The following is a 12,472-nucleotide window of genomic DNA, read 5'->3' as shown; positions in this document are numbered from 1 at the left end:
AGAAGTCAAATAAATTACTTTAAAGCACTATAAAAAAACTAAAATATTCTTAGAAATAAATTATGTCTTTGCTCAGGATTATCATTCCTATGTAATGATTAAACACATAACACAACTTACTCAATGAAGAGGTACACTTGACACATTGTACAATAGTGAAGTTACATACTTTCAATCTTTTTTCTTTATTTAACTTAAAATTTATCTATATTAACTTAACAAGTTAAACTAATTAGTTAATTTACTTATTAATTATTATTGATAAGCAATCTACATGTAAAATAATAAAAATACTAGTATAAACTATACTCATAAATCATTCACTAAAAATATTTTTTTTTCACAAAAAAATAAATATATAACTATATGTATGCTTAATAAACATAAATAATTCATTTTTTCATAATTTATTATATGCCTAAGAACATAAACATTTTTTTTTATAAGATTATAATCGTATTATTACAAATAAACAGTCAATACATCTGAAAAAATTATTATACAAAGGAAAATATTTAATGTAGTTTCAATTTATACTGCTATTACATTTTTTTTTTCTAAATTAAATGATATTTATAAAAATCAATTACAAATCAGAAATTATAACTTGAATTTGTTATTAGAATAAGGCAGTTTTACAAATAGTTAATTATATATTTTGAAACATATCATACCCATGGATACATAATTAAAATATTTTATGCCAAATAATTGAATTATAAATATTTAATCGTACATCATTTGTTAAGAATGTTCTTGAATAACTCTATTTAATTCTTCATCTCGTTTTTGTTTGGTATGTGACATAAACTGATCCAGCTGTTGGTCTAAATCTTCTTTAGAAAATACTTGTTCTTTACGAGGAAACTGATCCCTGTAAAACATACATAAAAAACAATTATGTAGATTTTAAAGCAATACATGAAATTACAATTAATTACTATGATTATTATTAACTATATTTATCACTATACAAATGAATTATTTTTTTATACTGACAGTCACCAAAACTAAATGGCAAAATAGTTAGTCAATTGAGTAATTTATTAAACAATAAGACAACCATATTTACTTAAAAATATAGTAAAGAATTTTAGAATTTTATCATTATGTTGATACTGACTTTAATGAGCAGCCAGTATGGGAAAAAATAAGGGTGAAACAACTGTACTTGAAAACTTGTTACTAATATTGCATAATAATATGCAAACAATAAAAATAATAATACTATAAGAAAAATTATGATTGGGACCATAGATCCTTAACTTCATATTATATGAAACTGATGATTAAGGGTAATTTTTTATATTTTTTTTAAAGTATTGGAGACGGTTATTTACTAAAGGACAAAAATTTTAGCTTTCTAGTTATGTTACATGTATAGCAGGCCATAAGGAAAACGAATACGACAAATAATTTTTTTTTTTACTTAAAAGGGAACACTTTTGGATTGAACACTGATTTTTTAATCAATTTTAAATAGTATTATGATAAAACTTTTTTAATTTTTAAATACTTATCAAAACCTCAAGAAATATTTTCTTTTAAATCAGAATCTAATGTAACTGGTATAAACTGTTTATCTTTTAATAAAAAAAAAAAAATAAATATCAAAATCTGACTATTGCATGAGATGCAATTTTTTTTCTAGAGGTAAGCTAAAGGTACTTAAATAATGTTGGTCTTAAAATTTTTAACATTATAATTTTGATGTTAACATTTCAATTTATATTAGTATTGTTATTTATTTAAATAAAATTAAAATCAATTAAACAGCATGTATTTGTAATAATTACTTATGTGTTGCAATAATACATTTTGAGGTTATTTCATTTCAAACTTCAGTTACTAATTTATTTTAAAATAAAATAATAAGATAACATCTAATTATCTATAATATTGGTCAAAAAAATATAAAAAAATGTTTAAATTTGACATTTAGCCCAATAATACTCTTTACCATTGGAATGAACATGATATTCGTTATAATTTAATTAATTATATATTAATTATACTTTTAATTTTAATTTTAAATATGATTTTATTTTATACTAATAGCACGATTTAATTATGATTAAAGTTATTAATTCAAATTTACAATTTATAAGAACTATTTAATGAAAAATGTTCATAACTAACCTCTGTTTTGATATCTGTCGCTTTTTAGATTTAGAAACCTTAGGAACTCCTGGGTTATTTCCATTTGTATTTACATTAAGTTTAACAGCTTCTCGTATTTTAGTCTTAGGACCTCCTAAAATAAGTGGTTTATTATGCAATTCAAATATTAATTAAAAATTGACATCGCATTACTTCTTCTTCTTATTCTTCTTCTATCTTCCATCGGTGGAACTCTTCCTATACTAAGTCTTTCATGAACAGGAATACCTAATCTATCTGATGATCTTATCATATTATGCATAATACTGTTATACATGCGATTGTTAACTTCGGGTCTTGGAAGAGGTAATGGTGGTAGAAGTGGTACTCGAAGTCGTTCTCTATTCACAAATTCCTATACCAACAAAAATGTAAAAATAAAATATTTGTAAGTACAACAATCTAATGAAGAAATAAAATATACCTGATTTAATAATAAGGAAGCTGCTACTTCAGGTCTACGTTCCATATTAAATGATAGGATACGATGTTTCCTGACAAGTTCATCTTCTACGGCTGGTTTAGATTTCTTTTGTATTTGAGTGAACCTACATTAAAAAAATTCAGGACAGTTAAATAACAAACATAAAAATAAAAATTTGGGATGATAAACAAAATCTTGTACAATACCTGTCATTCAAGCTCATTCCAGTGTTTTTGACCAGTAAATTGCTTTTTCTTACTGTCGACATTGCTAAAGCTACTCTGACCATAGAACAGAACACAGATCAATATAAATACCAGCAAAAAAGGCTTTAAGAACGGTGCAACATGATTTTCGTGATAAATACGTGAACGATGACTTTATTGACTTTACTGGATATCAAGAAAATTGTACCAAACACACAAAAAAAAAAAAAAAAAATAGTGCGGGATATTAGTACAATTAAATAAATTACTGTAAATGGCGTATAATTATGCAGGAGTTAACCAAACACGAACACACGACGGTACCGAAAAGAAATCAGAATAATCAATGATTATAAAATAAATTCACAAGTGTGAGACGTCTAAAAGGTATAAATAACAATCGTATAACCATTGAATACAGCACCTACTTCATAGTTCATATTAATTAATGAATAATGATATTGTTGTTGTACAACATTTACAATAGCATTCGGAATATCGGTTGATAATAAACTAAGTAAATCACGAGAGGATCGAGAGCAAAATTCAGCGACCAATCAGAAACAAGTAAGGATTATTATCATATTATCATATAATTATTAAGAAACATACATTACCCGCGCATTTTTAAATATATTTTAATATTTATATATATTATTCATAACATTATTTATATTATTATTTATATATATACATATACCTATTATAGTATTTATATTTATATTAAATATATTGTAAGAAACATACATTACCCGCGCATTATCATAATACCACAACACGTATAATTGTGTTTATTCGTTGCCATTTATTTTATAAATGTTGTAAGTACAATGTCGTCTACGTTTTCATTTATGTGCAATATGTGTAAAAAAGTTTTTGGGTACCATCGGAATTTAGTAGCACACAAAAAGAAGTGTGACAGAGGAATCGTAGAAAATATCAATAAAAAATCAATAAAATGTCCAGACAATAAATGTGGACAATTATTCAGCGGACATGCATTGCTACGAAAACATGTTGAAGAGTATCACAAAATCGTTCTAAAAAAAGAACATATTTATTTTAAAACTCTAAATGGTAGGTAAAATAGGTAGTAATAATATCCTATTTATCAAATAGAACTTTTAGAGTCATGATTATATCACCTTTTATTTTTATTATTCATTAATGATGTTGGTCTTATGTTTAAATATTACAAGTATCTATTAATTTCCAAAAATTAAAAAATGTATTTACCACTAACCAATATGAATGAATCAATTCTTTATTTAAAATCATAAGAAGATATATTAAACAATAAATCTGTTAAATAAAAGTTCCTTTTATTATAATATTGACAATGGTTAATGGAGATTTTATATTATACCTACCAATAATGTATACCGTATAGTGTGAAAAACTGAAAACCATTCTTTAATTAAGCTGCTGACTGCTGTTTAATTGTCTAGGTAGGTAGTGTAAATATAGTCTCTAAGATACATTGACAGGCAATCATAATTCATAGGGCTCTGTGGAATCTAATGAATATGTTAAGTAGCCAGTAGGTATAATGTATATTAATGTATATAATATGCGCTTTCTTATATTTAATGTTATTATTGGTATAGTGCTTAAAAATACATTAAATTTTATCATAAAGCTGTAGGTATGTTATATAATTATTAACAACTATATATTTGAATATATAGTTATAAGGTTTACTGAGAAAATATTTATGCAGAAAATGTATGGATCATAATTGATAATTTACTAATAATAAAAATTAAGAATTACTTATTTCCAAATTGTTTAGATGTTTATGAATAACTATATTAAGTCTCTTTTGGAAAATAAATTAATAATTAAATTGAAATGAACACTTGCTTCGATTATCCAAATCTTAATATTGGAATTAAAAAAATGAAATCTTATAAACTAAAAACAATTAGAAATGAAAATTTTTAATAGAAAATACAATAGTGACTTCACTATTATTATTAAATAATAATTAGATTGATTAATATGTTTGATCATTATTCATTACTAATTAGTATTATGGACTTGTAAATGTATAGTATATTTGTTTCAATTTTTGCTGCTGGAGTGCTGTTAAAACTGTGTACAGTGCAGTATTATAAAAGATACTTTTAAAATTGCATATAAATAGAGATACCAATACATTCATTCAGAGTATATTATGAATACTTAATTAAACAAGTATTTACTTAAATATTTTACCATACTGGACTATAGTGTAATTTAATCAAAGAATAAAATATAATAAAATGAATACCTGAATATTCACTAAGTATATAATATTTTGCAGATTTTAAGGAATGGAAACAGAAGGTTGAAAAAGAAAATGTTTGTTCGTATACTACAAAATCAACGGCTAGTATTAAAAATGGTAAACGAACTTATTACCATTGTCATCGTAGTGGATACTTTAGTAGTAAATCATGTGGGATCAAGCGTATTAAAAGCCAAGGAAGTAATAAGATAGGATCAACATGTACATCTTCAATGGTAAATACTAATTGTGATTGTACCTAAACTTAAAAATAGATATCTAGATTCTAGATGTCTATAAACTAATTAAGTATTGTATTACTATTTAGGTGGTGACAGAAGATGCTAATGGAATAAATGTTGATTATAGTAGCACTCATTTTGGGCATGGGTCTAATTTAGGTAGATGTAGGTTAACTGCTGATGAACGTTCAATGATAGCAGGTAATAAACTTTATTAGACAAGTTTTAAATATTTCCTTACAGCTATTGTATAATATACTTAATAAATTATAAATCAGTAGCACCATTTCAGTTTTAAAATAGGACCTCCAAATATTGGGCAGGCCCATTTTGGTCTAACAAGCCTCATGAAAATTTTTAAATAATTAGAAATTGTAAAATTGACAGATTTAGACTATACCCCCAAATCATTCCCTCCCTCCCAAAAGTTAACAGGAGAACTTCTCCTGGATCTGTATCTGCATATATGTATGGCTAAGATTAGGTATTATTTGTGGTAGCATCATTATACACTTTATTATAATTAACAATTAAATCAATTGTTCTACTCAAAGAAAAAAGTAATAGTAATAATAAAGTATAATATAATGTTCAATTTAATAGTTAAATATCATAAAAGGTTAAACAATATTTTTTTTTGTACATTACACATGATAAAAATTAAAAAGGTGGACTTGTTGGTACACTCTGCTGTATAAGAGTTGATGAGCATATCATTATAATGGATGTGTTATATTTATATATGAATGCAATGATAAATTATTGCATACAAACCGATTCTGAACAGAGACGTTGTGGCATACTTGAATAAATAATCAAAGTGAATAGTTAAAAAGTTTTTTATAAAAATCTAAAATATTATTTCATGGCTATAATAATTGGGTGACTTTCCAGCAAAGCCTTTCTTTTAATAGAGGTAAAAATTTGTTGGGAACCTTCAATATGAATTTTGATTGTTAGTTATGAAAGGAAAAACTTAAATGAATTTCTAACTGAAAAATAGTTTGAAAATTTTCAAAATTTTGCAAAATATAACTTTAATGCATATAATAAATACTCGTGCCTGTGAATCATAAATATTTTTGAACTTACATAAATGAAACTTAAAATTAACTTTGTTTTAAATTTCCAAACTTATTTACTAAGTGAAAAGGTTTTTAGTGAGAATAGTTATAAAACAAATTTACAAATTTCTAAACAATTTCTTTAGGCCATAACTAGCTCAAAAATAGTCAAAATATTTTTAAATTGTTATCATTCATTGAAAATGTTAATATAAATATATTGTGATGGTTTCAAATGTCTACAATTATTATTTTTTAAGTTACACCAATTGAATTTTTGAAAAATTGGTTTTTCATAAAAATTACCACAATTCTTTTACAGTTTTTACTGTTTTTCTTGACGCTTTCTAAAACTTCTTGAATTTTTCAATTTTCACCTTCCAAAAGTACCAACAAAATTTACTTTTCTATCAGGAAAGATGCTGATCTCGAAAATCAGAGAATTTTTACTATCCAAAATGTTACTGAAAGATAGAAAAAAAAAATTAGAAGAAAAATACACATCATTGTAAAATCAATGAATTCTTTCACTCCACCCAGAATCTAAAATTTAAAACATTTAATTAAAAAACCCTTGTAAAAGAAACAAATTTATTTAAAAAAATTACTTATTCCAAAAAGTACTCAATTCTTTTATGTTTATTTTAGGAAAAATCTCAGAAGGAGTTAGCTTTTCAAAAATTTTAGACGATATTAGAAATAATGTTCAAAGTATTTATGACGTCACCACTGTTATCTCAAAGAGAGATTTACGAAATGTTGAAAGGGATTTCAATTTAGTTGAGGGTAAAGCTCATTCTTCAGACTATGTTAGTGTACGTATATGGATGGAAAATATGAATAGTTTGTCTGAAGAAGAAAATCCAATCATTTATTCCTATTTGGAAAACGATGATGTATTTTTGATTATTGCAACCAAGTTTCAATTAGAAATGATTCAAAAATTTGGTTATGAAAAAATCTGTGTAGACTCTACCCACGGTACCACAGAGTATGACCTTCTTCTTACTACACTAGTTGTAGTGGATGAGTATGGTAATGGATTTCCTTGTTGCTTTTGTTTTACCAAGAAAAAAGACACCAAAACATGGATCACTTTTTTTACAAAAGTTAAAGAAAGAACTGGCAATATAAAAACGAAGGTTTTTATGAGTGATGATGATCCAGCATTTTATAATGCTTGGTGCAATGTCATGGGTAATGCTGAGCATAAACTTCTCTGTAGTTGGCATGTTGATCATTCATGGCGTAAACAAATACAGACAAAAATTAAAGGTTCATTCGAAAAGAAAACCTATATTTATAAAACACTCAAAATCTTACAACATGAAACAAATGTAGAAGATTTTGAAAATATGTTGGCTGGAATATCTGATGAATTGAGAGATGACAACGATACAAAAGAATTTTATCATTACTTTCAATGTAATTATCTTAATAGAGTAGAGCAATGGGCATATTGCCATCGTAATTTATGTGGCATCAATACCAATATGTATTTGGAGTCTATACATAAGACCATCAAATATTTTTATTTAAATGGACGTAAAAATAAACGTATGGATCAATGTATAAATGCATTACTCAAGTTCATACGTGACAAGATCTTTGAAAGGTTTATTAAATTAGCCAAAAATAAATACTGCAGTAAAGAAGATAAAATTATGATTAGCCACAATGCTGCTGTTAAAATATGCGATGCTAAAATTGAACGCATGTCTCCTACAACTTGGAGAATTAAATCTACTACTGGAAAAGAATCATCCTATGATGTCAGTAAAGTACAAGAAATCTGTGATTTAAGCAATTGTAAATTGAAATGTCGTTTATGTAATATATGTAATCATATATATACATGTGGCTGTCCAGATTTTATGATTAGATCAAATATTTGTAAACATATTCACTTAATTTTACTGTCAGAAAAGCATTTAGTTCAGACTTTTTTCACACAGCCCGATGAATCAACTGAACAGTTTGATAATTTTGAAAAACTTCTAGTGAATCAAGATATTGTAGAACCTGTTGAAAAAGAAAAAAATGCAATTATTAACAAATTAATGGTGGGTGTCGGTTTAATGAAATCTAATGATTATTCCATGGATGATTGCACTGATATACAAAAGAAACTTGATTCACTTTTGGATACCATTCAAAGAAATAAAAGGAAGCTAATAGATACTAACAACTTAGAGCCTTCCAATAAAAAAATTGATAAGCAGCTTCGACTTGTTACAAAAAAAACTAATTGTAAATCTCAACTTCAAAATATTACCACTGAACATGAAAAAAATGAAATAAAACAAAGTTTTAAAAATACTCCAGCAGTAGGAGCTGAACGAAAAATATTATACATCCATAATACAAATGACCATACATATTAGTTATTATATTATTATTATTATATTTTATTCTTTGATTAAATTACACTGTAGTCTAGTATGGTAAAATATTTAAGTAAATATTTGTTTAATTAAGTATTCATAATATACTCTGAATGAATGTATTGGTATTTCTATTTATATGCAATTTTAAAAGTATCTTTTATAATACTGCACTGTATACAGTTTTAACAGCACTCCAGCAGCAGAAATTGAAACAAATATACTACACATTTACACGTCCATAATACTAATTAGTAATGAATAATGATCAAACATATTAATCAATCTAATTATTATTTAACAACAATAGTGAAGTCACTATTGTATTTTCTATAAACTAAACAATTTGGAAATAAGTAAATAATAAGTAATAAGTAAATTATCAATTATGATCCATACATTTTCTGCATAAGAAAGCGCATATTATATACATTATACCTACTTAGCATATTCATTAGATTCCACAGAGCCCTATGAATTATATTATTCTACAGAGCCCTATGAATTATGATTACCTGTCAATTAAAGAATGGTTTTCAGTTTTCACACTATACGGTATACAATATACATTATTAGTAGGTATAATTATAATATAAAATCTCCATTAACCATTATCAATATTATGCGCGGTTTCATAATAATTATATGATAATATGATAATAATCCTTACTTGTTTCTGATTGGTCGCTGAATTTTGCTCTCGATCCTCTCGTAGTAAATCGGGTCTAGGAAGGTCCCGTGTTTCAGTAACAGATAAATAGATAATAGTATATACAAAGGATATTTACCATCACACGGTCTTAGCCACAAATAATACGAAATCTTCCGAGACCGTGGTTACCGCACTGGTTAAACGCGGTTGGCGGTATGTTTTGTGTGGTTATATGATAGATAAAAACATAATTTTATCAATCCGCTATCTGCCAAAATTTGAATTCAATTGTTTTCATAATATTATCTTAATAACAACATTACCCACTTCGTAGGCGGTGATCGGGGAGCCTCCCAAATTATTGAACATTTTCAAAGTATTAAACAGGTACTTACTTATTTTGCAACAACGTAAAGAAAGATTCAAGCCCCTCCCCCCTAAAATCCAATCAAATATCCGCCTACGCATTACTTACATCGATATAGATACGCTCAAGTATACATAAACGTGCACGTCTCGACTATGTCATAGTAGTCGTAGACCGTAGTCTCGTCGCCATATCGTGTTCCTAATTATCAAACAGTGTTCGCGTCGAGCCAGGCTTACAGCTGCAATAGCTTACTGCCTATATAGTGCCTACTACGTCGTTTGCAGAGTAGGGCGTTATTCGAATGAAATTTTATTTAGATAATATTTTATTCGAATAAATTATTATTCGAATGATTTTTTCACGATTATTCGAATAATTTCAAAACGTTATTATTCGAGTAATTTTCGTTAATTTTGTTTGGGTAACCATAGGGTTGGTAATTAAAAACAGGCTAATAGTTGGCATTGTAGGTATTTTAAATTACATGATGATGAAAATATTATAAAATATTATGTATAAAATAGATATAAATCTATAGAAGAAAGTAAAGAATTTGACGTTTTTTTTTTTAATAATAATTTAGTAATATTAAAATATGAATATTTTTTTTTTTTTTTATTAAATAAAGGCTTCAAATTCAAAGTTTATTAGCCTACAATGATTTACGTTTTATACATTTTTTTTTTTTAATTTAATTTGAACATTATAAATAAATAAATTTAGATTTCCGTTGTTGCTCCAGGTGTTGAGATGGTGTTACAAGCTCGTTGTGAGGTCAGCTCTTTTGATGAAATCCACGATTTTTGATTCTTGTCCGGGGCCGAGTGATTCTTTGAGTGAGGTGGTGTTGATATTCGATTCCGTGCGCGCGTGTTGGTAAGTCGGGCATTCAAGAAATATGTGTTTCACTGAGAGTGCGCAGAGACATGTTTCGCACACGGGTTCAGGTTCCTTGCGCATCAGGTGTGAATGAGTCAGTCGCGTATGTCTGATGCGTACTCTGGTGATCATTGTTTCCTCGTGTCGTGTGAGGTTGATTGGGGGGATTTGCCATTTTTTTGTATATGTCTTTATTTGATTTAGTTTGTTGTTGGTTTGTTTTTCCCATCGAGTCTGCCACAGGGAATGGAATTTGGTTTTAAGGGTGTGGATAACGTCTTCGTATGTTACGTGTGGATATATTTTTGTATCTGGAGATCTAACTGCTTTCGTTGCCAATTCATCTGCAAGTTCATTTCCAGGAATGCCTACGTGGGATGGGATCCACATGAGTTTTATGATTTTGTTGGTTGCGAGGATTATATTTTGGATGCTTCGGGCGAGATTACATTTTGTGTGTATGTTGGCTATTGACGTAATTGCGCTCATAGAGTCGCTCAGGATGAGGATTTTTTCGTGGGGAGTGGAGAGTGAAATAGATATGGCTTCGAGTATGGCGAACGTTTCTGCAGTGTATATGCTGGAGTAGGGAGCAATTTTGTGGAGGGTATTGCTTTCGAAGTGTGTAGTGGCAAAGCCGACATCATTGGTTGTTTTGGAAGCGTCTGTGTAAAAATGGTAGTAGTTTTTGAATTCGTTGTTTAATATTTCGTGGAAAAAATTGATGATCTGGCTGTGGGGAGTATCTTTTTTGTTGAAATGGATGAGTTCTATGTTGACTTCTATGTGGTTGAAGTTCCATGGAGGGATTGTTGAGATAGTTTCTATAGTTTGTATGTTCTTGATGTTAAAAGATATTTCATCGAGGATTTCGTGGAGCTTTATATGGAATGGTTTGGTCTTCGATGAATGGTCGTGGTAGGGTTTTGAAATTATTTCTGTCATGCGTGTTTGAGGGGTAGACATCTTTTTGGCTGCGTATTTTGTGATGAGGAATTTTTGTCTGATGTCCAGAGGTAAGCAGTGGGCTTCGCACAATAAACTGTCTACTGGACTTGATCTGAAAGCTCCGATGGCCATTCTTATTCCAGCGTTTTGTACCGTATTCAGTATTTTTAGGGTGTTGGAGTTGGTGAGGCTGTAAATGGTTGATCCATAATCTAGAGTTGATTGTACTAAGGCATTATAGAGGATTAGGAGTGTCTTACGGTCAGCCCCCCATTTGAAGTGACTGACGGATTTAATTATATTCAGTTTTTTAGTTGTATTTGTTTTCAATTTTTTTAGATGTTCTTTCCAGTTGAGTTTGTGGTCGAATGTTAAGCCGAGGAGGCGTACGCTGTTTGTGTTTGGCAGCGTTTTTTCTTGCATTTTTATCTCTGAGACTTTAATTTTCTTCTGGTGCGTGAATAAAACCGATTTGCATTTTGAGGGAGAGAACTGAAATCCTGTTTCTGCAGACCATTGACTGACGTTGTTAATTGCTTTTTGTATGAGCGAGCAGGTAGTTTTGATGTTAGATCCTGAGCAGTATATGTTACAGTCATCAGCATATAGTATGGTTTTGACTGGAGGTTTGATATTATTGCTGATGTCATTTATGGCTATTAGAAAGAGTGTTACACTTATTGAAGATCCTTGTGGTAGTCCATTTTCAGTTTCAAAGGTTGAAGATAAGGTATGTCCGGCTTTAACCTCAAAAGTTCTGTCTGTTAAAAAGTTGTTGGTAAATTTGAGAATGTTGCCTTTGAGGTTCCATTTTTGAAGTGAAGAAAGTACTCTGTGTTTCCATACTGTGTCGTATGCTTTTGCGATGTCTAAA

General features: G+C 28.2%; 2 protein-coding genes across 2 annotated transcripts; one reads left to right on the top strand and one right to left on the bottom strand.

Annotated features, from left to right (window-relative positions):
* Positions 1 to 529: 529 nt before the first annotated feature.
* LOC112603116 lies at positions 530 to 3,365 on the bottom strand. Its single transcript, XM_025351546.1, has 5 exons — positions 2,791 to 3,365; positions 2,585 to 2,708; positions 2,314 to 2,515; positions 2,140 to 2,254; positions 530 to 874 (listed from the first exon to the last, which is right to left on the bottom strand). Exons 1-5 carry the CDS (start codon positions 2,871 to 2,873, stop codon positions 745 to 747), a joined length of 654 nt encoding a protein of 217 aa, XP_025207331.1. The 5' UTR covers positions 2,874 to 3,365; the 3' UTR covers positions 530 to 744.
* Positions 3,065 to 10,520, top strand: LOC112603122. Its single transcript, XM_025351554.1, has 6 exons — positions 3,065 to 3,069; positions 3,320 to 3,357; positions 5,096 to 5,295; positions 5,388 to 5,502; positions 7,014 to 8,637; positions 10,514 to 10,520. Exons 1-6 carry the CDS (start codon positions 3,065 to 3,067, stop codon positions 10,518 to 10,520), a joined length of 1,989 nt encoding a protein of 662 aa, XP_025207339.1.
* Positions 10,521 to 12,472: the final 1,952 nt, after the last annotated feature.

The sequence above is a fragment of the Melanaphis sacchari genome, unplaced genomic scaffold, assembly GCF_002803265.2.
Source record: "Melanaphis sacchari strain LSU unplaced genomic scaffold, SCAv2.0 Contig96_pilon_pilon, whole genome shotgun sequence".
NCBI lineage: Eukaryota > Metazoa > Arthropoda > Insecta > Hemiptera > Aphididae > Melanaphis > Melanaphis sacchari.
The sequence above is the reverse complement of the archived record's forward strand: the minus strand, read 5'-3'. Positions and strand labels throughout refer to the sequence as shown.